At 34.5% G+C, this 27,544-nt stretch overlaps 3 protein-coding genes across 6 annotated transcripts in view; 2 read left to right on the top strand and 1 right to left on the bottom strand.

The window, feature by feature from the left end:
* Positions 1-3,194: 3,194 nt before the first annotated feature.
* LOC134251595 (uncharacterized) lies at positions 3,195-16,767 on the bottom strand. 2 transcript variants are annotated; one of them, XM_062733998.1, is made up of 5 exons: positions 16,740-16,767; positions 6,331-6,472; positions 5,946-6,187; positions 5,601-5,726; positions 3,195-3,464 (listed from the first exon to the last, which is right to left on the bottom strand). In XM_062733998.1, exons 2-5 carry the CDS (start codon positions 6,393-6,395, stop codon positions 3,292-3,294), a joined length of 606 nt encoding a protein of 201 aa, XP_062589982.1. In that variant the 5' UTR covers positions 6,396-6,472; positions 16,740-16,767; the 3' UTR covers positions 3,195-3,291. The 2 variants fall into 2 exon arrangements, with proteins under 2 accessions (XP_062589982.1, XP_062589981.1); XM_062733997.1 differs by lacking the exon at positions 16,740-16,767 and having other exon boundaries at positions 6,331-6,494.
* LOC134251577 (uncharacterized protein SCO4629-like) lies at positions 16,183-18,912 on the top strand. Its single transcript, XM_062733977.1, has 3 exons — positions 16,183-16,267; positions 17,131-17,254; positions 18,443-18,912. Exons 1-3 carry the CDS (start codon positions 16,205-16,207, stop codon positions 18,910-18,912), a joined length of 657 nt encoding a protein of 218 aa, XP_062589961.1. The 5' UTR covers positions 16,183-16,204.
* A 6,494-nt stretch (positions 18,913-25,406) lies between these two features.
* The window catches only part of LOC134251617 (mitogen-activated protein kinase kinase kinase 13-like), a 22,389-nt gene continuing 20,251 nt past the window's right edge, over positions 25,407-27,544 (top strand). The window contains exon 1 of one of the 3 annotated variants that reach the window (XM_062734025.1): positions 25,407-25,585. The gene's annotated coding sequence lies outside the window, so the exon portion shown is untranslated. Of the gene's footprint in view, positions 25,598-26,869; positions 27,243-27,544 lie in introns of those variants that run through there. The other 2 variants (XM_062734024.1, XM_062734026.1) reach the window with 2 other exon arrangements.

The raw sequence follows: 27,544 nt of genomic DNA, 5'->3' as shown, positions 1-27,544 counted from the left end.
GTTTGCTAGTGTCAACAAAACCTTAACAAATTGGGGGTTGTAGCATAAAACATGATTAACTAAAAAAAAGAAGTGCTCGTCTTTCCAAAAAAAGGCACATGTAGTATCGTTTTCCCCGTTCTATCATGTACTTAAAAAATACATATGGTGATTTAAGGAGTTTTTTACCATTAAAAAAAATTTTTTTTAATGATGAAAAAGTTGTTACTTTACATGTTATACTTATGCCCCCGTAAACGAAGTTTCCGGGGTTATGCCCCCGTAAACGAAGTTTCTGGGGTATATAGTATTTTAGCTGTCCGCCTGTCTGTTTGTATATTTGTCCCCAAAACTTGAACCTTGCCCATAACTCTAGCAGGGTGGGACTATGGCTTTCATATTTCACAGGTGTATTTTTGTGACAAGACCTTTTTTTGTGTACAATCAATTTTGACCTTTTAACATTGACCTTGGAGTTTGACACACTTTTACACAAGAAGAATATGGAGATAACTAACAGTATTCAATATCAAAGTCCATTAATCAATACAAAATAGGAGCAGAGCAAACACGGACCTCCGAAACATCAGAGGTGGAATCAGGTGCCATGGAGGAGTAAGTATCCCCTGCTGACCGGTCACACCCGCCGTGTTCTCCTCGTCACGCTGGGAAATAACGGGAAAATCCGCCGCCAACTCAGTGCACAAATAACGGACTAACAAAAAGCACGAAAAACGTTAGTCAGCATTTGTCTCAATGATAAATTGCATTTGCTGACAAGGTCATTGTATCAACCATAGAATTTACAAAATGATGACCTCAAACGAGACTGCTGATATTCTTGTTTCATCAACTTGCTTGTCAAAAATTTACTTCGTTTTAGAATTGTTCATACGAAGAGCATGCTCTTGCGTATCGAATCAACCGAGATATATACACTCCGTATGCAGGTGATGAAGGTATATCGCTGCATAAGCAAGGAAAAGTTAAAGTCATCACATTTATCATATAGCTTGGTTGTTTTATTACCATTAACATCTTTTTCAAGTAAAATATCAAAGTATGAAACAGATGTGTCAGACTCTGTGGTATCTTTCATCTCAAGCTCACAAGGATATATCGTATCGACGTAGGAATGAAAATTACCATTGTTAATTGGCAATACATCGTCGATATATATAAATGTCGAGTTGAAGGCCACAGCAAGTGTTTTCTTCTTTTCACACATTAGATTTTGCACAAATTCTGCTTCATATGAATATAAAAATAGATCTGTCAATAATGGAGCGCAATTGGTACCCATGGGAATTCCAATATATTGTCGGAATACCTGGTCTTCACAACCACATAGATATTGTCAATCAGTAACTCAAGCATCTCTTTCACGTCAACTTCAGAGTAATTGTGTGTGCAATGTGTTTTAACAAAATAATCTTGCAAATGACCAATGTAAATTTACAAGTTCCGTTTTTATTAAAAAAGCAGCTGTCAATGATATCAAAAATCTTGGTTCACACCACTTCTTGAATATATTGCTGCGCAGTACACTTGAAGTTTTCCCTTCACCACTGTCAATATTTTAGTGAGGAGTAACGAAAGAGGTTTTGTTGAACATTTACTGGAACCCGCAATGTGTCTTTGTTTGGAATCCAATATATATAGGATAATTCAAATTCATTTTGGCTGCGTGGAATATTAAAAATATTTAAAACTGACATATAATTTTGAAGAATTTCTTCCTTAGAAAGGGAAGTATGAGTATAAGTAGGATTTCCATTTGTAGAATGAAATCAAAGTTCTTCTAAAATACAATTAATGAGACTTACAAACGAAGACAATGTTGTTACCTGCTTTGTCGACAGGGACCAGTACGTACTGATCATATAATCTATTTAATTTTTTTCAATTCTGAATTATTGAACACAGAATGAATGATGGTTTTCATATTACCCCTCAATCTTTTAATACGCGGCTTTAACATGGATCTGATACATTTAATCCATTCTGAAAAAAAATCAACAATTCCACACTTTTACTTTAGCATTAACTTTTGGACGGTATGTGCTAGAACTTTATGTCGAAGTAATGGCATGACTAAGAGTTCATTAATTTGCAAAGGTAGTGTCTATAAAATCTCAGAAGAAAGTGGATGTAACAGCAACCGTTGGTCAGGTGTCTGTGGGCTAAAAAGTGTTGAAAAGGGATTTTGTTGTTGTTTTTTTTTAAATTACTAGTAATAGATATCTCTAAAGGTTGAACTATTACTCACTCAGATGTAAATTTTTGCAAGTTTTGGAGGAATTTGTAATATCATCATAAGAACGTTCTCGATGTGTATGGTATTTCCTGTATATACAGGAAAAAGTATAGCACTATATATAAGGTAGTTAAAAAGTATGTATTTTAAAGCAGAATTAATGCATACAGATGTATATGTAATTTTAAAGGTAATAGCCAAGGGAATTGAATTTATATAGTTAAAGAACGTTGCTTTCGATTTTTCGAAGGTCCATGTTTGCTCTGCTCCTATTTTGTATTGTTTTATGGACTTTGATATTGAATACTGTTCGGTATCTCCATATCCTTCTTTCTTGCTTCTGTGCTATGTTTTTGGACTTGTAAGAATTTTCAAAGTTTATAGTTATCAGAAACATATCATGCCATTTTCGGAATAAAACCTTTGAATGATAAAGAAAAACACAAAAAAATAAAATCATAAATTTATGCTCCTAAATGAATAAATATTCATTGGGATTCTGCAAGCCAAAAATATATCCATACCAGATACATTGATTGTGATGCTACTTTTAAGATATGCATTTGAATATATGTTGGAAAGGATTAAATTACATAAAAAATTCCCCCTACTTGCACTTGAAAGTATGAAAAAAAATCAGGAGACATATATACAAGGTTTTATTGTATAAAAAAGTAGGGGGTCAAATGTCTATGACGGTCATTTCTCAACGTGTGTGAAGTCGTTGAATTAATGGTCTGGAATGTTTTTCTACAGTCGAAAAATGACCCTACTTGTCGTAGAATATTGACCCGGGGTCACTTTTCTACGTAGAAAAATGACCCCCTGGTCAATATTCTACGGGGGTCACTTTTCGTCGTTACACCGGCCTTTACATATAGCACACTCGCTTTAAAAAATTGATCGAAAACAAAGTCAACTCTTGAGTAGCGAATAGCAAGTAAGATGAAGATGCATTCAAATCATTTATTTTTCATATGTCATACTAAAATTCTGAACAACACAGAGATAAATCCTGCTCACTGATTCATCAGTGTTAGATTATGCAAGGTATTTCACCTCTGATACATAAGACAGTGATTTTTGTCCAGTATAATTACGTCATTGCATCCTGGGGTTTCCAGACAACGAAATACACACTCAATGTTGTCTTCAGTTTTATCATATCCAATCCTTGTTCCCATTGCGAATACCAAATCCTCGCGTCTGAAATACCCAAACGTACCAGCTGAAATAGAGTAGAACTTCACACTTGTTATGATCATCAATTTACAATGAAACATTTACAAGTAAAAAAAAATCTGATACCTTCTACTTTCTCCTCACAGGCACTTTAAACCTTTTTCTTCATCAATAAAATTATCACTATAGGTCGCCCACCTGGCGCAGTGGTTAGAGGGTCTGCACTAGAATCGCGATGTTAGGAGTCTATCCTTACGTCGCGGGTTCGAATCCCACTGTGAGAGGTGGAGACCGGTCCTTCTGATGAGACCATATAATCCGAGGCCCCATGTCGCAGTAGGTGCTGACACGAAAAAGATCCCTCACTGCTCAATGACCCTGAGTGCCGAGTATATATGACAAAATTTGTAGCTCTCCACCGGCAAGTGGTGGCGTCTCCATATGAGTGAAAAATTCTCGAAAGGGACGTTAAACAACATACAATCAATCAATGGAGAGTTTGAAACAACATAATTTGTGTTCCTGCTTGAGACCATTCATCCTCTCGAACTGAAAATTTTTCAAAATTGAATCGGAGACAAGAATTTGTCGTATACAACGGAGTTTACACATCTGTTGCATGTTTGGATATTTTATTAGAAAATGACTTTAATGGTAAGATAACAATTAAAAATTGTATGCTAAACTAAGCTGAGATTGTTTTTTTTTAAATAAAAACTGTCTGCTTTCCTTATTTAGACAGCAGTATACCTTTTAAGTTACCATCTACATATGGGGTTTATGTATCCCAGCTGATTCGCAAAAGCATATGCTGTACGTAAGAACAATTTCTCATCACGAAGCAAGCTACTGATAAACATGATGATGATGCAGGAATATCATCAGTCTCGATTAAAGTAATCATTTCGCAAGTTCTCTGGTCGATGGGATATAATGACCTTTTCAGCAAACACAATCTATCATTAACACACTGAATTGTTTTCGAGTTTTTCCTTTTGGCCGACTATGCCATTGAGCACACGTCAGTTGTGACCAGTCGGCAGAGGATTCTTACTCCTCCATGGAACCTGATTCCGCCTCTATGTTTGCTTTGTTCCCGATTTTTGTATTGTTTCAGGGACTTTTGAGCTGAATACTCTTCGTTATCTTAGACAAAATCCCTCGAGGGAGACAAGAATATTTATAAGTGTAAGAAAAACATTAAGAACAATTCACTAGTAAGGAAGATGGGCGCGTTTGGCGTGTGATCTGCAGGAATCATTTGTACGAAACATTTGTGGTTTAAATGTCCATGATTTGGTTGGCTGAACATACCGGTAGCTTGTCAGAGTTTACAAACACGTCCATAGGTTTTTTTTTCATTTAGTTTGAAAGTGTGAGATTGTAACATTTTTGTCCGTTTTTCCCAGGGGGTACTATAACATAGTAATGTTTCACAAAAAATAAACACCTAAAATATTTAATGCATATTGATGCATGATACGTGTACATGATGTACATTATATAGAATAGAAGATTAGAATTGATTTCGCTCGAGAAGCAAACTGAACCAAAATTAATCTAATTCAAAATTTTAATATATCAGTACATAAAACGAAACTGAGAAAATAAATGGTTGTTTGCATGAAAGAAAAAAAAATTAACGCCCCATGCCGGGCTCGAACCAAAAACTTTTCATGTCCAGTGCTCGGAAAAGGTAGCCCATTCTTCTGAGCTATCACCGCTACATATACACAAATGATTTTAAAAGGACAAAGAAGCACCACATTCACACATTTGGATTTTTTTGGGGAAAAGTTCGTTTTTCGTGGTCTCCGGGTCTTCTCTCCATTTTTTAAAAAAGTGTATTCGTTTCTTTGAATTAAAATACATGCAAATAACGTTTCAAAATCATGGAGAGAAGACCCAGAGATAGAAAAATTTTAGAAAAACGTGTTTAAAAATGTACCATTTTGTACCAAATGTCTGATCTGGCCAATTTTCAAGTTATTTTTTAGCAAATCAAAGCTCAATTTCGGGAAAATATTTTCCTTTCCTGTTGTACAGGAACCCGATAAATAAAAAAAAAAATCTTAAAATTTCATGTGACATGACGAAAAAAATTTCACTTTTCAATTACGCCCAGATTCCTGCCGAATGCCAATCAAAAGCGCCCTCGTTCTTTATAGCGCGTCCAACTTACCCCTAGTTCTCCCTGCAATGTCAACGAAAGCGCTATCACGAGCAATGTCGTATGATCTCAATTTTACCAAGTCTGGACAAAGTGCATCAGGTATCATAGCTGGTAAAACATTAACTCCAGGACCAACTGAAAATCAGAGTTTAACACTACAAGTTACTATCTACATTTACGTACTCAGTACTTTGTGTTTAGAACACCACCATTTTCTCATCGTTAAGTTTAAAAGTAAACGATGATGCCCGATGCGTTTATCTTTTCATCATTAAAGACTTATTTCTTATATATTTGGTGAGTTCGCAGTTTTATCAGCTATTTGATTTCAACGATACATTTTCCCATACTTACTTATTTCACATCCAAAGTCGAGTTTTTCTTCGCATGGTGCAATTTTCCACAGAAGCTGGTTTGTGACTTCGCCATATAGACAAAGAGTGGTTGCCTCGGTGATGTTGTCGGTCATATTATATATTGCTGCCATAGTTGTCGAATCAAAATTATTGTACTGAACTGCAGTGTTGTTGTGCCAAATCATCTCTCGATTGTTGTTCGGATTGTTGAAAATTCCTAACCATATTGCATTGTGCCCACTAAAGGAAATATATTTTTTTATGTTTAAATCAAAACATGAGAACTTCATTATTAAAATTTTGAATTTTTTTTTTTTATGATGATATAAAATGATTACAACTTTTAAAAAAAACCACAAATTTAAAATGATCCTATACAGCACCTGGCTTTCAAAGAATTGGTCAAAAATACATTGGTATTTTCGCTCCTGATGGACATCAGTGTCATCCCATACTTCCTACAGCAGAAATGAGCCTCGTCTCTCGATACCAGATGGTTTTTGAAAATGAAATAGTCTGTGTCGGCTACAAAATTAGAATTCATATATAATACGTATTCGCCTTGCTTTATAATAATTAAGTGATGACCATAACTATCCAAAGTAATTTTTTTTAAAGTTTTAAATTACTTAGTTCAGTTTATTGAAGTCGAGAGACATACATCTCATAGACAATATTTACAATCACACATTTTAACACATGTAATAATGAAATAAACATACAACATACATGAACAAAACATATATAATATTTCTGTTAATCTATAGATTTGATAAAGAGACTGTTCTTGATGCACTTGCTAATTGCAAAAATTTTCCTAAATTACATAATTCTTTTATGTTCTGTATACTAAGTAACTGTACCAATTTGAAGACGCTTGGTCTTCGGGAGTAGTAGGTTTTAATGTATTTTTGTCTTAATGTGTTGTAATGTGGACATTTTAACGCAAAATGGAATTCTCATCTTCTATGTTACCTAACAGACAAAGACTACATGTTCTATTATTTCTCAAAGTTTGATTATATCTTCCTTGTTCAATCATTAACTTATGCGCTGATAGTCTTAATCTGGTAATTGTTACTCTATATTTTAGATGTATTGTTTTACATAAATAAGAATGAAGGGTAAAATTATCTACAAGGTGTTGATAAATGAGACGTTTTGGTGATTTCCTAAATCTGACATAATGTTTTGGATAAATTCGTCACATATTCTCTGCTGTAAAATATCAATTGTGTTACTGTTTATACAATTGCTATCGAATAGTTCTGCTAAACCAAGCCTATGAAATTCATTTTTAATATTTACAATCCAGTCATCATTATTTTCTAACCTTTCTTGTAGACATGCTTGAAGAATGCAATTGTCACTATTTCTTAATTTTAACCAGTATTAAGGATTTTCTTTTTCCTGACCAAATCAAGAGGAAATTTACCTAATTCACCATAGTTATGGAATGGGTAGGAGGGAAATAGCAAATTTATGGTTTCCTGCCGAGGGAAACCATAAATTTGCTATTTCCTTCCTACCCATTCCATAACTGTATACTGTTATATGTATTCTGTCTAACCTTAAGTATTCTTTTACAAAATGAAAGATGTACTTTTTCTATATCTTTACCTTTGTGCCATCCCCAAATTTCAGATGCATAACACAGTACAGGGCTAATATAAGTATATAACATATCTAATTGTGTTTTAACATTAAAATTAAAATTTTTCATTCTATTCAAAACACTATACATGGCTTTTCTTCCCAGTGATGCAAAATGTTGTGTTTTTGCAAATTTACCATTAAAATTAAACAACATACCAAGATAATTAAACTCATTAAATACTTCTACAGTATTCCCATCATATCATAATGATCATATAATGATCTGATACATCTTACCCAAACTTGAATAGAAAGCCAACATTATTTTAACACAAATACAGCTCACTCTAGACATTATAGAATAATTGTACACTGAAATAAGTATTATATCGCTTTAAAATATTCTGCGTGCAAACTATCTTAATTAATTTTTACCGTTGTTAGTATTCTACCCCGTGTTTAGAGAATTGCAGGCACAATGTTGATTGAAAAGCAGTCATGCAAACTGCACGCAGCACCAGATCGGTTTATTACTAGAGGAAAGAGTTATTAACTTTATGCCAATTTCAATCAAAATCACTACGTGAAAAAGAAATCTTTCTGAACCGATTACGGACCATTGTAGAGTATTCAGCGGGACATCTTCTACTGGATACGATTCGACCGAGGAATCCCGGAAATATGATAGCGAAAGGAAAACTACATTTCTGGAATTTTGTGTACAAATCAAAATCAATGCAAGTAAACGGTGGTTGCTAAGATGGGAATCAAATTCATATATAGCCCGTAGTACCATGAAAAACGACTTTGTCTCCTAAGGTCTTTCCACCCTCGCAATTTTAATGGTTCAAAGTACAAAAACTGCATTTACTTGTATTTTCATTTAATATGATTTAAATTTAATAATTATTGCAAAAATAGATTGCCATATTATTTAAGATGGGAGACATATATAAACAGGAGTATATATGTCAACATAAAAAAATCGTACAGTTTTTGTAAACAGTATTATAAAATTCATGTAAAAACTGGTTCAAATCAATCAAATGCATAATTCTGATGCTGAAATTTACGAAATACTTGCTACTTATAAGACACTTTTGAATTTTGAATATCAGGGAAACTATTTTACATTGGAAATACAAGAAAGAATGAAGATACCTTAGAAGGAGTTATTGCCCTTGTCAACATTTTTGAAAACATCTATGATTTTTCTAAAAGATATTGTTCTACTGGGTATAAATTTAAATTAATAAGTTTTTGCAAGAACCTATGACATCATACGAGGATGGAAATATTTTAAGTATAATTTTAATTTTGTTATAATTTTGTTACATGCATTTGTTTCTAATAATAGACTCAATTACTTATGAATTAAGATTCCAAAGTACGTATTTCACTTTCTTTTGGGGAAATATTTAAAATATTTTGATTCGTTTTGTCAAAACCTCTCCATTCTATATTCTTAAACGCCTAGCTAGTGCTTTAAACACTAAAACAGCATTTTGTTGAGAATAGCTGGTTGGATTTCCTCCAATATCTGAAAATAAATATATAAAAGGGTTAAAACAATGAAAAAGAGAAACTGAACAAAATTGAAAAACTGACAAATATTTTAATCATCATAAAAATTCGGGTGTGAATTAAAGATCCGCTTCAAGAGTGAGCTCAAATATTTTGGTACTGTTTTTCTATATTCAGATTTGTACTTTAAATAAATTCCACTAAAACTTGCACAAGTGTTGAAGAAAGAAGTCAAACAAGGACATCGACAGAAGTTCGTACTTTATTGTTTTTCAAATGAATTTAAGCGAAAATATCACGTTTCCAGTCAAAGACAAAGACATGTATTTAGTGATTCATATATACCAATTGTTAGTCCATTATTTAAACACTGAATTGACGACGGATTTTTTCCGTTGTATCATGGCTGCGGTGTTTTTCCTTTGAAGTCAAGTGTACAATAACTGGAGATACACCGATGGGCGTATCCAGAAAAAAACTGTGCCGTGTATATGGGCGGAGCCAGCAAAAACTGTGCCGTGTAAATAAATTATTGAACACCATTGGCGTCGGAAGGAAATTGAAAGTGGGGGAGCTAAGTGTAAAAAAAAAATTATACCTTCAGAAAAAAACCTGACAAGCAAAAAAAAAAAAAAAAGGAAAAATGTCCCAAACTCGAAAATCCTATTTCGTGGGGGGTGGGGGGGGGGGGGGGGGTAGTTAGGTCAGAACTTCAGTACCAAAATTTTTTCCATAAACCACCACTTCCCCCATTTTTAACCTATACTACGACGTGTCTGTGGAAAGTGGGGGGGCTAAACCTACGAAACAATGTTCAATGTCTATACTAAGTATATATTTGTAAAAAAAAAAGTGGGGGGAGGCTAAGCCCCCCCCCCCCCCCCCCGCTTCCGACGCCTATGCCAAGGCGATTTCATCATTTTAAATTACATGTATATTGAATTTGAATTACAGAATGAATGGGCTTTGTAATATACAAATGCAAAATTTCTGCAAGTGAAATAAAAAGTCTTTCTCATAAATTACAGTACGTATATATCCCAAACTACGAAATGATTTTACGGAGCTCTTCAAATATTCAATCCACACCAACGAGAAATCAATTTCTTGACATGAATTCCACACACAAATATATTAAAATATCCCACCTATTGTAATATAGGGCATACGCTGTACTGCATCCACAGATGAAGAGTAATTGACCCTGACACAGCGTTTTCGTGAATACGACAGCTCTCGAATATGTCAAATGATCAACGGGTATCTTTTTTCTTGATTTTGAATTTACCTTCTTCAATTTTTTTTTTCTTCTTTGATATCCAAAGGTTTTTTGTGAATTTCATTAACAATCCAGGGACGGATCCAGCAATTTTTGAAAAGGGGGGACGCTCCAGGTCGGTGCCCCCAGCACTCATGCACAGAATCACACCTCGGCCACTTTAAGTCCGTAGCTACATCTAAAAGAAAGAGGGCCTCCAAAAACAGTTGACAAGGAAAAAAAAACCCTTGCACCACACTCTAAAATCCAGGGGGGGATGCTGCAATCCGACGTCCTTTCTCATGAACACACGCACGTAAAATGTTTATTAAAAATACTGACAGAAAGGAGAGATTATCTATGCGTTCACCTGACAAAAACTACATTTTCTATCGGTGTAATTAAAAATCATGCTGAAAATCTGTGACATGACGTTTGATTGGCCATGATACAAGAAAGTTATTGAATATTTATTATGGTGTATCCTGATTTATTCGGACGAAGGGCGGAGACTCGTGCTTTGCACTCGTCACCGCCCTTCGTCCAAATAACTCAGGATACACCATAATAAATATACAATAACTATTACTTATTTTCTGATCATGACAACGAGCACACGGCGGGTGTGACCGGTCGGCAGGGGATGCTCAATCCTCCATGGCACCTGATCCCACCTCTGATGTTTCGGAGGTCCGTGTTTGCTCTGCTCTTATTTTGTATATTGTTTAATGGACGTTGAGATTGAATACTGTTCGTTATCTCCATATCCTTCTTTCTTGAAAGCGGGAGACAATAATTATCAATGGCCTTTCCATCGTACAGTCTATGAATTTAAATCACAAAAACATTTGTGTTTGTAATGTAAATCTGTTTGGACCATTGTTATACACTTTCTAAAGAAAGTTCGGGTATGTTGTTGATACTCATGTCCGTCCGTCCGTCTGTCACACTTTTCTTCCCTGAACTCCCCCTACATTTTACACAGTAGCCTAATCATCTTTTGGGAGATGGTTAGTGGTGTCATGTAGATGTGCAGTAAGGTTTCGGAATTTTCATTTTGCCCCGTGGGGTCAAATGGGGGTCGAAAAATGATGTTTTTTATGCAAAAAGCCCCGTCTTCCCTGAACTCCTCTTACATTTTACACAGTAGCCTAATCATCTTTTGGAAGATGGTTGGTGGTGTCATGTAAATGTGCATTAAGGTTTCGGAATTCTGATTTTGCCCCGGGGGGTCAAATGGGGGTCGAAAAATGACGTTTTTATGCAAAAAGTCCTGTGTTCCCTGAACTCCTCTTACATTTTACTCAGTAGCCTAATCATCTTTTAAGAGATGGTTGGTGGTGTCACGTAGATGTGCAGTAAAGTTTCGGAGTTTTCATTTTGCCCGGGGGTCAAATTGGGGTCGGAAAATGATGTTTTTTATGCAAAAAGCCCCGTCTTCCCTGAACTCCTCTTACGTTTTACACAGTAGCCTAATCATCTTTTGGGAGATGGTTGGTGGTGTCATGTAAATGTGCATTAAGGTTTCGGAATTCTGATTTTGCCCCGGGGGGTCAAATGGGGGTCGAAAATGACGTTTTTTTTATGCAAAAAGCCCCGTCTTCCCTGAACTCCTCTTACATTTTATTCAGTAGCCTAATCATCTTTTAAGAGATGGTTGGTGGTGTCACGTAGATGTGCAGTAAGGTTTCGGAATTTTCATTTTGCCCGGGGGTCAAATGGGGGTCGAAAAATGATGTTTTTTATACAAAAAGCCCCGTCTTCCCTGAACTCCTCTTACATTTTACTCAGTAGCCTAATCATTTAAGAGATGGTTGGTGGTGTCATGTAGATGTGCAGTAAGGTTTCGGAATTTTCATTTTGCCCCGGGGGGTCAAATGGGGGTCGAAAAATGACGTGTTTTATGCAAAAAGCCCCGAGATGGTTGGTGGTGTCATGTAGATGTGCAGTAAGGTCTCGGAATTTTGATTCTGCCCCGGGGGTCAAATGGGGGTCGAAAAATGGCGTTTTTTATGCGAAAAGCCCCGTCTTCCCTGAACTCCTCTTACATTTTACTCAGTAGCCTAATCATTTAAGAGATGGTGGTGTCATGTAGATGTGCAGTAAGGTTTCGGAATTTTCATTTTGGCCTTGGGTGTCAAATGGAAGTCGAAAAATGATGTTTTTTATATAAAAATCCATATCTTCCCTGAACTCCTCTTACATTTTAGACAGTAGCCTAATCATCTATAGGGAGATGGTTGGTGATGTCATGTAGATGTGCAGTAAGGTTTCGGAATTTTGATTTTGCCCCGGAGGGTCAAACTGGGGTCGAAAAATGACGTTTTTTATGCAGAAAGCCCCGTCTTCCCTGAACTCCTCATACATTTTACTCAGTAGCCTAATCATCTTTTAAGAGATGGTTGGTGGTGTCATGTAGATGTGCAGTAAGGTTTCGGAATTTTCATTTTGCCCGGGGGGTCAAATGGGGGTCGAAATTTGTTTTGTTTTTTTTAAATATCTGATATGTTTAATCACCCTGCTTCCAAAAACTTCAAAATTTGCATTTTCATGTGGATTGCAAAAAGGGGCCGGAAAAAATGGCCCCTCCCTAACCCAGAGGGTCATGATTTGTACAAACTTGAATCTACGTGCCTCTTGAGAATGTTTCCATATTAATCATGCTCTTGTTGTTCTTGAAAAGGAATGTGCAAGGTGAAGTTTTTGATGCAGTTGAATAGCTCTCACTAATACATATCAGCAAATTCAGCATATTAGATTTGATGAAAAATATCTTGAATGATTTAATGAAACTGAGCTTAACGCTTTTATAAAGAAAAGAGAGATCAAAGGAAAGGCTGAGGTTAAAATGTTGTTGCAGTTGAAAAGCTTACATCAGTATGAATTTAATAAATTACTATTAGCAAATGAAGTTTGATAAAAATATAATTAATGGTTTATTTAAAACTTAGATAAACACTAATTTTAAAAAGTGAGGTCAAGGTCAAGGAAAAGTCACGGTCAAAATAAGTTGATGCATTAATAGTTCTCAGCAGTATGTATCAGCATATGAAGTTTGATAAATATATCTTGAATTGTTTATTCAAAACTGATCTAGACATTAACTTTGGAACAGTGAGGTCAAGGTCACAAGAAAGGTCAAGGTAAAAAAGAGTGAATCATTGTAAAGCTTACATCACTATATATCATCATGTGAAGTTTCACTACAAAACGTGAATGGTTGTTTTAAAATTAAGCTAAACACTAATTTATAGAAAAGTTAAGTGAAGGTCAAAGGAAAAGTCAAGGTCAAAAAATGTTGCTGCAGTTGGATAGCTTACATCAGTATGCATCAACATATGAAGTTTGATTAAACTATCTTGAATAGAATCTTTTAAACTGAGCTAAACACTAGTTTAATAAAAGCAAGGTTAAGGTCAAAGAAAGGTCAAGGTAAAAAAATGTTGATGCAGTTGCAGAGTTCTCCTCAATATCTATCAGCATATGATGTTTGATAAAAATTTCTAGAATAGTTTCTTTGAGCCGAAGGAAAGACAGATGGAAGGGTGGAGGACGGACATGACAAAAACTATACATGTATTCCTAATCATGGCATGGCATAGAAAACTTGAATCTACATTATATGAGGATGTTTCCATATCAAGATTATACAAGCAAATTCAAAGAATTGTGGTCCTCTGCTTTCTGTGTTTTAGTGAATGGGATGCCATAATTTATGGCAGATTGTGTGTCAAATATGTACCCCTATCATATGTCAATTTTTGAAAATTAGGTCAAAGGGGAAAAATCATAGCATGCTCGGAAATATTTTGTTGCCGGTAATGTACTTGTCAAATATTAAAGTCCTATCTCTTTTCAATCAAAAGTTATAAGGAAATACTAGTATAATATTTAAGAAAAGTAGGTTAAACTTCTGATGAAGGTCACACAGTCGAAAGTCATGATATATTTAGCAAAGTCTTTTCACATGTAATATACATGTATAATTTGAATGCCCTATCTTTTTTCTTTCAAAATAATCAATTTAATAAAATAATGTGATTTTTTTTAATGTGAAAATTTTCACCCCAAGAAAACCATTGTCAACCGAGGCGCAGCCGAGGTTGACAATGGTTTTCGAGGGGTGAAAATTTTCAATGTTACACTCAACTACATGCTATATTTATTATATTATACTGAATGTTTTATACAAATACATATAGGCCTAACAGTGAACCGTGCGCGCATAAATTCTGCGCAGTCGCTATTTTTTGGAATACCACCCGTCGTCAAGCAATGTTGACTGTTGCTACGCTGGAGGGCGTGGCTTCATTATTCAGCGGGTAATAGTGTTTTTAACAAATGTTTCTCGACCAATCAGATTCAACTAATTTACATGAAAGTATAATATTATTATATGTTATGTACATTTGTGTTATCAGCAGTCTACATTATTATATAAATACTGCATGTAGTTGAGTGTAACATTGAAAATTTTCACCCCAAGAAAACCATTGTCAACCGAGGCGCAGCCGAGGTTGACAATGGTTTTCGAGGGGTGAAAATTTTCAATGTTACACTCAACTACATGCAGTATTTATTATATTATACTGAATGTTTTATACAAATACATATAACAGTGAACCGTGCGCACATAAATTCTGCGCAGTCGCTTTTTTTTGGAATACCACCCGTCGTCAAGCAATGTTGACTGTTGCTACGCTGGAGGGCGTGGCTTCATTATTCAGCGGGTAGTAGTGTTTTTTAACAAATGTTTCTCGACCAATCAGATTCAACTAATTTTACATAAAGTATGATATTATTAATTATCGATCAGACGCATTTTGGGGACTGGGGCTAAATTTCTTTCCCTAAAATGGTAACTATTGCATTCTTGGATTTTATATGATATTGTTTCATATCTTTTACGTTTGATTCAAATTGTAAATATTGCAACAGAATAGAGAATCTATTCTTTAAACACTGAAATTCTTGTTATTCTTTTATCCTTCTGAACTCCGACTTATGTACGGGACTAACCCCTAGACAGTCCCGTTACACATGCAATGATATGTACACCACACTGCACGTGCAGTGCAATCTAAAAATGATAATGGTAAAACTAGTACTTAAGTTGGGTACGTGACGGAAGCCCACTGTGATGCAGGTGTTGAGATACATGTAAAGTACAAGAACAAATTTATAATTATCATTTTACAAAATATGTTTTATCTTAACTTTGCCATCTAGGCCTATTTCCCAAAACAGACAAATAGGGTGTGTTTGTGTGTGTGTTGATGGGAGAGTGGTGGGGGTTGATTAAATTGATTGGGTATATGGCAGCTTTTGAGGAGTTTCTGCCTAAAGTTTGCACATTTTGAAAAATTCATCAAAAACGCTTTACACTAATTTGAATAATATTATTTGTTGTTGATCTATATGAGAAAATAGATATTATAAGTTCCAATTATGGGCCAAAAATTTATAAACCCCCTTTATCAAACCAATTAAATTCTGTTGTTTAATTTCAGACTGGTAATGAATTAAGAGTATGAAATACCTATAAGAGGCCCATGGGTCACATGGTCACCTGAGCATGTATTGTGTTCGATTTGGTGAATACATGTATTATGTAAATTATTGAATTATATTGACTTTTTCCATGGTGAAGCCCAATTTGAAGGAGTGTGCATTTAGAGGCAAGCACCTTAGTGCGGGTATTACTGTCTCATGACAGCATCTAGATGGGTTTTAGCGTCGAAAATGTGTTGTTTCTTTCTTATCAAATAATGTTAAGCTTCCAAAGAATAAGAGGACACACGGTGTTTATAATGGTATTGTTTTTCACGGTATACCAAACTACTGAGTGCGGAGAAAACCAGTGTGTAAAAGTCCCAACGATGCACTTAGACGCAGCGAACAAAATTTGGAATTTCCTGCGGGTCAATGACAATCTGATAAAGGTAAGGATGTCACCGTGGAGTACTATCTGTTTACAGTGATTCACAAGACAGTGTAGGTCAAAGCTTTATCTTGACTTACTTTAAGTCGATATTATCTATATTTAGGCCTAAGAGGACATTGATAGAAGTTGATCGACATCTATTCTTGTTGTTGAGTTTTATAGGGGCTTGGACTCAAATTTGAAGTTAATATTTTCTCAATTTTTAAATGTTCCTATTGCATTTCACGTAAAAATACATGTATAATAATAAAAAAAATTATCCGGAAGTTACACACTCAACGGGCCGATTTCATTGAAAAAAATGAATAATTACGCTAAATGATATTTTATTTTATTTTTTAAGTTTTATCACTTTTTACACTATGTCTTAGTAGAATAATTCGAAATTCAAAAAAAAACATGGACCTCATGAAAAAAATTATTTTTCAGCACATCATTTAAGAAAAGTAGAAATTTTGTAACCAACTCACCTGTATTGTCAGTACGTGCTCAGTGGTGTGTACAGATTTGAACACACGCGGTGAAACGTAAACATTAATAATAACAGAGCTCATGCAATAACTTTAAAAACATTTACGTTTCACTGAGTGTATTCCATTTGTTAAACTCTGCAAACGCCACTGAGCATGGACTGACAATATCTATAGGTGAGTTGGTTTTGATTTCTCACATTTCTACTCAGTGTTTTCTGGATTTTATAGTTTTATTGTTTTTCATTGATTCACAACAAATTTTCTACTTTTCTTCAGTGAAAGCAAACATGTCACGAAAATTGTCTCGAAAATTGTAAAACCTAAGGCTTTAGTTTTTAGTACTCTTATTTTTTGCAACGATGGCAGTGAATCCAGATTCATTTTTTAGAGTGATGTCATAGTTGGTTTGGGAAGCCATGATCCTCGAGTTGCAATAGAAACAGCACTTCTGTGGCTAGAGGGATGGGCAGATATCATTGTTTTTTCTGGTCATTCCGGTAATTTAACAGCAGGTGAGTAGATTTCATTAGTCTGAGAACAATTTTAAATCTGTAAGCAAACTATATCTTTGAATCAATTTATGACATCTTTGATTCAAAATAAATATGTTTAGTTCAACATGCAGGAAGAGATGTATTAATTGCTTTGGCCAAGGTTGTGAGTCTATCCTCTGCCTCAGTCAGTTTATCATAAAAATAATTGTTCTGTTTTCGGACCATTAACCACAAAACCTTTATTGAATTGGGGTAAACTTTCTTTTGTTGTTGCCCATGATCTAAGAATGCACATGGTCTTCAAGCAAGGTCATACCCTTAAGGTTTCATCAAAGGTCAGCATGTCCAAAAATATATTTTTGCAATAGTTCCAAAACTATGTGGTTTACTCCCTATATATAAAATTGAAATTTTTACCACACCCCCCCCCCGCAGTAAAAAGTCAAGATTAATATCCCCAAGCGCTCAATGACCCAGAATGTCGAGTAAAGGTCAAAATTTGAAGCCCTTCATTGGAACATGGATGGTGACATCTCTATTGCGTGAAAAATTCTGGAATGGGGCGTAAAAAAACATACAATCGATCCAGGGGCGTAGCAACCGGGGGGGCCAGCCCCCCCCCCCCCCACTTTTTTCCCCAACCTTACTTATACTATAGGAAATGTTAATTGAAAGCCTGGTTGGCCCCCCCACTTTTAGTGATGTACCGAAAATGTAGTATTAGAATTGGTACTAAAAGTAGTTGACACTGAGAAAAAGTTTTTTCTACTAATCCCCCCCCCCCCCCCCCATTTCAAGGACCCATTTAGTCATACTACACGAGTCCTTCCGTTTGTACGTCGGCGCACCACCACCACCACGACGAAATAGGATTTTCGACTTTGGGCAATTTAAATTTTTCCATTTTTTTTTTTTTTTTTTTTTTGCTTGTCAACTTTTTCAGGTAAGTAAAAAAAATTTTTTCTGCCGAGTAAAGGCTGCCCCCCCCATGGATGGTGACATCTCTACTTTCAAAAAACGATGCTACGCCACTGCGATCATCATTATCCCCAAAAAAGTATGGAACCTGAAGCTTTACCCCCACCCTTCCCCATTGAGTATCTGAAAAAGTGATAATTCAAGAATATTTTTGACGTAACGGTCGGAGTACATACGCAATTTTTTATTAATGGTCTCATCTACAATACATATTTTTTTACTTGTCAGGACGATGGAATAAATCAGAAGCAGAGGTTTTTCGTGGTATCGCAGTATCTATGGGCGTGCCTTCATGTAAAATATATACTGAAATCAGAAGTCAGAATACAGGTGAAAATGTCCGCTTTACTTACAAACTACTGAAGACAAAATACAGAATTCCTCAACGAATAATACTTGTACAGAAACCTCACATGGGCAAGCGAACTGCCGCTACATTCTGGAAACAATGGCCACAAGAATCGAACACACCCGAAATATCATTGGTCGTTAGGACTCTGAGGATAACACTGGAACGCTACCCAAGCGATGACGTCGGAGATTTAAGTGATGTAATTTCCAAAATGATGGGATATTTACAGCGTTTACCTTTATATCATAACCTTGGTTTCCAGGTGTATGCTTACGTCCCTGATGATGTTTGGGAATCATATAGACTTCTTCAGCAAACGAATATATACAACTCTCATTTAGTTTGAAATATGAACAGTTATCTCACGCGTGCTCAGTTGAAACATGAAAACTAAGAGAATAATAGAAATACTTTTTTCGAAGGGAAAGGGTCGACATAAACATTATATACCCATCTTTCTTCTTCGGGTAAAGCAAGGGGTTATTTCTCTTTTGCAGTGTTTAGATCCGCCACTAATTTCCCTTCTCGGTAATTTAGTTCGGGGTCGAGATTCATGTCAAAATATTTTAAGAAGATTTTTAAAAATTACCTTCTTTAAAAATGTATTTTTAATTTATTTATTAAATACATGTGTATATTTTATATAAATTATTACATAATTCTCAAGAAAAGAAGTCGAGACTTAAATATTTCGATATAATTTCCTAAAGGACTGTTAGGGAGCGAGGGTGGCTAACGGAATAGCCACATAAACATTGCGAAAAGTGGACTGATGTTCATGTTGTACAGGTAACAATAGTCATGTTTAACAATTTAATGTAACTTTTGTTCAGGCTCTAAACCTGTTACACGGTCAATAATTCTTTTCTTTTACATATAAAACTGTCAATTGTTTTTGACAAACCTTCGACAGTTTATGAAATGTTTTGTAATGTTTACGATCACAGATCGCGCGATTCATCCAAAATTAGGAAATGTGTCATTGTGAAAACCCAATATCCAGAGAGGTTGTATTCACGCCCTATTCAGCCCTTAAAGTTTAAACATAGAGAATATTTAGAATATGTATACTGTGTTTATTTTGTTTACTTATAATTTTCTCATCAATCAATCAAGGATTGTAAAAAGAAGGAGAACTGGAGGGGGGCTTCATTTCATTTGAGTTTTGCCCCCCCCCCCCCCATATGTACATGCGACAAAACAACAGGTATAATCCTTTAATGTATGAAAAATAGGATCAAAATTGTCCCAATACATGTTTACGTTTACTTGTACCATACTCTCATTTCCCAGATTGTGTATTTTCATTGGTATTCTTCATATTTCTGGTCAGTTCATACCTTTTCATACTTTGCAGGTAACTATTACATTGGATTAATCTAATTTATAAAACTCAATATTCTTGACTGACTCCTAGATCATTTTTTATGTGTCCTTTTTTCTGAGTCAGTGCATCAATTTAATAAAAAAATTATACAATTTTTAATAGCTATTAATTATCCTTGGAACTATATACTATGTACATGTAGAATCAGTGCTGTCATCAGTCAGATCAGTGCAAAGGCATAAACTAATACTTGGTTATAAATGCAGAAACTGAAAAGGGACATTGATTCATAAGGCTGCTCATCTCTGTCTATGCATGAATTCTGCTAGGTTTCTCATTGTTGATATTTATTTGTTTATTTAGTTCAACATTGTAAATTTGTCCTTGAGTTAGAAGTATGGCTATGAAACAGTTCTGTTTACTTTAGTGGTATATCATCATTTAAAAAAAAAAGAGAACCTGGGATACAATCAGGAACTGGCCTGGACAGTGGGGGTACAAGATATGATCCTACTGGCTGAGATTATATACAGGTGATATTTAATTAAGAACTTATCTTAAGTCTGGTGTCTCTCCTGAGCATATTAAAACTGTTGTGACATTGTTAGTCTTTTGTGTGGTACAAATCCTGTCTTGATCAAAGGCTTATTTTTCTGTAAAGTGATTGCATGCCCTTAAAATATTTAAACATTAAGCAGGTATGACTTATTTACTGCAGACATAACCAAGATATTCTTAAAAATATCACCAATCCATATCCGAAAAAGAAATCCCTCGCTGGATTGAAGTAAGATATTGCTAACAGTTGATTTTTTGAACTGCATACTAGTATATTGTGGGGTCAAATTTTCATTAAACCTTTTTCCAGAAAATGAAAATCGGAATTACAATTGTATGTTTTTGGTTTGCAAGTGCACTACTGGGGGTAGGTTGGGGGGGGGGGGGGGGGGGGGGGGGGGAGGTGTGTTCAGGGGCTCCTCTCCCCCCTGGAATTTGCATAGATTTTCAATTTATATACTGAACCAAGCAAAAGTGACCTTGGACTTCCCTAGAAAAATGTGGGCCCTCCTTGAAGACTACCCTCTACACTCCACAAAACAGGTCAGTGGTCAATATCATTAAAGACCTCAAATCTAATTTAAGAAGCAAAGGTTACATGCATCAATATAAAGTATATACGGAAATTTTCTGTAAATTTCATTTTTAAAACACATATATATTTTAATAGCATTTTTACAAAAATTACTAATCAATTAAAAGTTATTAAAAGCTTGCAAAAAGTTATTAAAACTTTAAATTTTTTGGCTTGTCTGAACAAATTTTAACTTTATTCTTAATCCTTGGAAAAGTGGAAGATGTGTTTAGCATGATAAGTATTGCTTTTATCAAGAAAAATAATTTTATTCATAAAATGAGAACCCTTATAAAATTAATGAATACGCCTTTCCTCATCGATTTAAAATGTGGGCCACTTTTTATCTGCACAAAGGGGTACTGGTATGTGATAGTGCATTGTGCAGAAAAATTGCCTCAGGAATTCTTTTGAGTATGGAGCCACGGTATTACTACTCTTGTGCTGTCAAGCTTTTCCTGGCTTCCCGTCCTTCATTTATTGATTGTTGGCTTTCAGTGTTTAGTGTGTCGGGTAGAGAGATAATTAGTATGCATAGAATTCTTTGATGTAGCAGATTCTTTTGATTAGATAAACGTTTGCTGCAGCAAAAACTTTTGTGACACAGACTGAAAAGGTCACATTTTATGCATAAATAATTCGATTTCAATCATTTCAATAGAGTAGTTTGTGTAAGAGTTTCTTTGATACCATTTCATAGATTTATCAGAACTAATATAAAACATTGCATATATTTTTTTTCCTTTCTAAAATTAAAAAGAGCATACAATTCACTGGGAACACTTGGAGGCTTCACATAGAATAAGATTCTTGTTTTATGATGATGATTTAAAATGATAATGGTGACAGATTGAGAAGAATAGAAAAATGAATATAGTACAGCATTACCATATTGAGACACTTTAACTAATTTTTAAAATTATTCTATATAGAGGCATTGCTATTAATTATCAAAACTCCTCCTGATTTTGATGCTGGTTTGTTTGGAATAATTTTTTTTTTGTAAATTACTGTATTATGACATGTCTAAAATAATATTAAACTGCATGAACATAAATAGACATTGGACCCTGTGTAGGGAGCAGCCTTGACAGCTCTTATGTACTCTGACTTCAGAACTTTGACAATGTCACACTGTAAAATCACATTTTTTCGAGAGGTCAATTTTTCGTGGTTTGAGGAAAATATATTGGTTCATGGGGATTTGATTTCGTGGTTGAAGAATTGTCTAGTAGTAATATATATTAAAAATTGCATTTCGTGGTGTATCTTCATACCTTGAAATCCATGAAAATTAACCCCCCACAAAAATTAGTGATTTCACAGTACTCTGGTTTTCATTCAGATTTTTTCTGTAATTGGTCAACATTGTGACCTTGGAAAATCGGAAAACATGGAGGATCAGGTCTGAATTTGTCTGTGGTTGTTCCTTTCAATAATAGATTGGGTAAAATTCCAGAGAGCTGGCAACTAGCTATAGATAGGTCTTTGATGTGAGGAAAAATCAATGGAATGGGTTTATTTCTAACAGTCCTGTATTTATCCTTGTCTCCTTATATTGAAAAGAAGCCATTGCAAGCTTTGAAAAAAAACCTAATTATTCTGTTTGTGTGAAGTAGTAGGTCATGTGACAAGGATGGCTAGAGGGTAGGACTATATTGTCAGGAAGAAATAATTAATAAAGGTTTTATCAGAAATCTTGTCTGGGTCTTATTGCCATGGTAATACCACTAGACTATCTCAGGAAATGATTGCTCTAAAGACCTTCTCTTGGGAACTTCATGGTCGAAATGTATTCTGAAGATCTAATTTTTCAACTATAGTGTACTCCACTTTTTATTGCAGTGTAGGTGTTCTAGTTATAGGAGTAAGGAAATGGTTTTACTTATGGTTAAAATGTAAAAAAAAAAATCAATTCAATGAACATTTTATGGACAAATTTAGGTACTTTTTTAGCATTGAGAATAGATGAGCATGTGAGAAATGGCAAAGCATCTCATGCAAGATATATCATTGTTAAACCTTTAAAAATTTGTTCCTATACAGGGTTCGACACTAACGCTATCCCGCTGGCCACCAAAAATTATCGGGCTACCAAACATTCTTTAAACTTGCCCTGTAACATTTTAAATTAATAAGTTCAAGAAAAATAATTATAACTTACATACAATATACCTGATAATAGTTAAATTTATTTTCAAATATGTTTTATCAGATAATTATATTTTTTTAGTCAAAAATGTATACTTTAAAGGTGATTCAAAATACCCTAAATGATATAAATATAGTTTTGAATTTAAAAATGTCTTAGGTACAATATATGACATATAATTTACACCCAAAATTCAGCCAAAATGCAGATTTTGTTCTTATTTTCAAAATTTCTCTGCAGGCCCCCGTTTCTATGCACAAAAATGCCATTCAAATCAATTCCAGGGTGTTTTGCGACTCGGCAAAAACATGAACAGGGCTAGTATTAGAATGTGTGTGTGGGGACTATGGTTTTAAAGTTAGTGTCGATCCCTGATACAAATCTATACGACAAAAAGTCTAACATTTCTAATGTTTTGCTGAGCGGGCATAACAAAAATCAATGTTTGACCGCTGGTGAGATGTTGGAATTCAATATTTTGATGTTTTAACATAATAGCAAATCATCTCTTTATTCGTTGGTGTTCAACAGTGATGGACCTATATGTTACATCACAATGACAGTACAAAAACATGTATGTCAAAAATGTTTAACAAAACATTTATTGACTTTTTTATAAACTGCTTTGTAGTTCATGAACATTGGTCAGCCTAACGACCTCAGAAGTTTTATAGTACTGTAATGCAAAACGCATGTTTGAATAGCAATAAATGTATAATATTATCAGTTAACATGATTAAGACTGGATATGTCTTCACAACCACCAAAAATTTTGGTACATTCGTCATGTAATTTTTAATAAATTCCAGCATTATCCAATTGCAATTTGAAACACTTCTAGTTATGCTTCAGGGAATGTGCAGTTTACGATTAAGAACTTGTGCAGAGTCAGGCCACACATAAATATATATGTTTACAATGAATTGGATGATGTGAAATAAAATGCATACACCTTCATATGATTTAATTTTCACAAAGTCCAAAATTATTTTTACTAAGCTTTAAGAGCCTCATTCATAACCTTTCTCTGTGATTTTCTGCTCTTAAATTATATCTTGGTAGCACATTGTGATGTTTTAGCTTTCAAGAGTTTATCTTCATATTTCTGTGCATGACTATGAAATACCATTTGAATCAATTCCAGAGTGTTTTATTAGAAAAATACAGCTTATGTGAATGTGTGTGTGTTCGTTTATGGTTATATGTACTATGTGAAATAGAAGTGCCATAATTTGCACTGGGATCGGTGTTGAATGCAGCCTTGATTTAGAGATATGCTTTTTGCGAGGGGATGCTCTGCTTTGCAGTGCCCTTGTTCAAATTAAAAATTGACGTATGCATAATAGCAAATCATCTCTATATATTGATGGTCAGGTACAAGCCATTTGTGAGTGAAAAACAAAGAAAAAAATATGTTAATCACCTAAATATATACTTTTTTTTTCATAAACTTATCTTTCATTACACATAAATCACTTTTTATTTGCGAGTTCATGAAGCATAAATTGTGCCAACCCAAGAAGTTTATTATAGTAATAGTACTAATACAGCATATATTGAATAGCTAATACAGTCATACCTGTAAAAAGATAAGTTACATTATGAAATTGTAAACTATATCGTAATAATTTAGTAAATAATACAGTAAAACTATCTCGCGATATTGCAGATAAGGATATAGTGAAAATTATCTTGATCCCTAGTATTAATATAAATTTAACAAATTCTTACATGGATATAACGAATTACGGATATAACAAAGTAATTTCATAGGTGCCAGTGATTTCTTTATAACCGAGTTTTACTGTAATTTCCAGCATTATACCCAATTGCAATTTGATAGAACTAGCCACCAATTCTCAGATTAAATTCCCCTTTGTTGGCCTCCCTACAAAAAAAAATGGGTTACTATCGTAGTAGCTTTGTTGGCACATTTGCAGGAGTATCTATGCCAGGTATTGCTCATTCATAACCTCTCTGTGTGATTTTCTCACTTCACCTTCCGATCACAGCTGGATGTGTAGAGGTACTCTATGTACTGTTAGTGTGTGTATGTTATGGTATTACCCCGGAGGTTACCTGCATTTCTACCTGTGTTATACTATTGCAGAGAACAAATATTGTCTGTACTACCTGTGTACATGTATAGGTAGGTACAGTATATGTTCAGCTTAGGTTGAAGGAGTCAAGCATGTCAAGCATCTGGTAAAAGTGCATTTTTTTGAAAAATATATGTATAATTTTTCCCTCTGAAAATTATGCAACATTTTTGAATAACTTGGTTTGGACTTTGTAGATAGTGCCTTTAAGATGTAGCCGGAGGATTAACAAACCAGATATGGACCAAAAATCAGAGAGACAGAGCTGACACCAGAAGACAGAGCTATCCTACCTACCTTGATATATACGTACCTGATCAGGTAGTTCAAAGTTATCACATATTCATCATCAGAACATGTATAATTATTATCTAAGGTAATTATTATGAATAATAAGATATCATTTATTCCGTTTATTCCTTTTACAATATATCTGAGGAATTTATTTACTGTAATCTCATTAGAATCATCACTGGCTAAATGGAATTGCTTACTTTGATTTTAAAATGAGAAAAATATATACATATATAAACTTCATCAAGTTCCTTTCCAAATTCACGATATGTGCAATTTGACATCTTCAAGTCATTTAGCTATACATGTACTAAGTAAGGTACTCATATAGAATTAGAAATCCCAACTATAATGATGCTGCTTATGTGTGATTTTTTTTACCATGTCATAGTTAGCTGGTAAGCACCTCATTTCAGTCATTTGGATTTCTAAAACTATGAATTACAGTGAAACCTCATTATCTCAAACTCAGAGGAATATAAACTATAAGACATCCGAGGATTCCGGATTTACTGGGTAAAATACATGAAGAATATGTAGTTAGGACTTAGAAATCACTTTGACAGACCCGTGGTATTCGAGATGTCAGTGTTTGAGATACCAAAGTTCAACTGTATTGCCATTTCGTAGGTTTTTCTTCATTAATTCAATTTTTCGGATTTTTTTTTTCAATTATTCTGTTTTACATGTGTTAACCTCTATCATTTTTTAACGATTTTGTATTTTTTTTCATTCACCTCTGTGATTTAAGTAGCTCAGGAGACACTAGTATTTATGGATTATATGGCATAATCGATTGCTTTTGATGCACTTAATACTTTTACTGTCTTCAAACTTCATTTGCATACAGTTCATCTCCTGTTAGCTGTAGAAGTCAAGTCTTAAGTTTTAGAATCAATACTACAGTAAAAAGGCCCTTGTGTAAACATTTCCAATATACCAGGCATATTTTTAGCTGTACCAAGAGAAATGGTAGAAAAGCAATCCTGGAGATATTTTATCATATAAAAACATCAATACAGTCTCTATATGTGCTGGAGAATTCAGCCAACTCAATTATCTTGGGATTTCCTTCCAGTCTCCAGAATATGTTTAGCCAAGGGTATCCATTCTACCTCTTGGTTCAGATCAATATGGCACCGAACTAATTTGTATCAATGAACACGATTGGATGACTATAATGTTTGAATTCAGATATTGATTGTCAGTAGCAGGATGGATCTGAAACTTTCACAGTAGGCTCTTTGCCCATATATAGTATGATGGAATGGAGTATGTTTTTAGCAGTCAATGGACAAATCTGCTATTGATACTTGTATTTTGGATGGGCCATAGATTAAGTTCAAACACCCTGAAATTGGTACAGTGAAACTCTTTTAATAATCAAAACCCTTAGAAGTCAGTATTGGAATGAATTCTGTTACTGTAGCTGTTTGACATTTTGAATGTAATGGATACAAGATGGAATATTGGATTTATTGATGAAGTCCACGTTTTGCCTTTTATTCGCTCTCTGGAATGTATGCTTTAGTGGAGGATTTTGTCTTGGTGTTTGGATTTAGTTCTTAGAAGGTCTGCTAAATCAGGGAAATTCATACTGAGTTCTAATACACATTTGTCCCATATAAGAAGATGAGGCACTCATCAAAAATGGCTGTCAGTTATATGTTATGTAAGTATAAAATGGAATTCTCTGGAAGTGCAGTCCAAAATTTGTCATTGTTTTCCATGTGTCTGTTCATTAATTCAGTGTTTTTAAATAACTACACTGCAACATGATCTTTATACCTGTTTTGTCATAGATAAGTAAAAAGACAGTGTGCCTACTTCATAAACCCCCAAGGCTCTTGTAATGGACAAGGAAGCAAATATTTTCAAGTATATGAGTTGTGAAGTAATCAGTGAGCTATATTTATTTTTACTAAGCTCTTTGTTTATAGAGAGGGAAAAATAGATCAGGGACCCTCCCCCATT

The sequence above is a fragment of the Saccostrea cucullata genome, unplaced genomic scaffold (assembly GCF_032062105.1).
Source record: "Saccostrea cucullata isolate Sc308-1 unplaced genomic scaffold, CSIRO_AGI_Scuc_v1 ctg37, whole genome shotgun sequence".
Classification (NCBI taxonomy): domain Eukaryota; kingdom Metazoa; phylum Mollusca; class Bivalvia; order Ostreida; family Ostreidae; genus Saccostrea; species Saccostrea cuccullata.
The sequence above is the reverse complement of the archived record's forward strand: the minus strand, read 5'-3'. Positions and strand labels throughout refer to the sequence as shown.

Coding starts and splice junctions, on each gene's coding strand:
- LOC134251595 (XM_062733997.1), bottom strand. CDS start 6,491: ATGAATTCTAATTTTGTAGCCGACACAGACTATTTCATTTTCAAAAAC. Junction 5,727..5,945: donor CGACTTTGGATGTGAAATAA/GTAAGTATGGGA, acceptor TCTGATTTTCAG/TTGGTCCTGGAGTTAATGTT. Junction 3,465..5,600: donor CATTGCAGGGAGAACTAGGG/GTAAGTTGGACG, acceptor ACTCTATTTCAG/CTGGTACGTTTGGGTATTTC.
- LOC134251577 (XM_062733977.1), top strand. CDS start 16,205: ATGCACTTAGACGCAGCGAACAAAATTTGGAATTTCCTGCGGGTCAAT. Junction 16,268..17,130: donor TCAATGACAATCTGATAAAG/GTAAGGATGTCA, acceptor TTCATTTTTTAG/AGTGATGTCATAGTTGGTTT. Junction 17,255..18,442: donor TTCCGGTAATTTAACAGCAG/GTGAGTAGATTT, acceptor TTTACTTGTCAG/GACGATGGAATAAATCAGAA.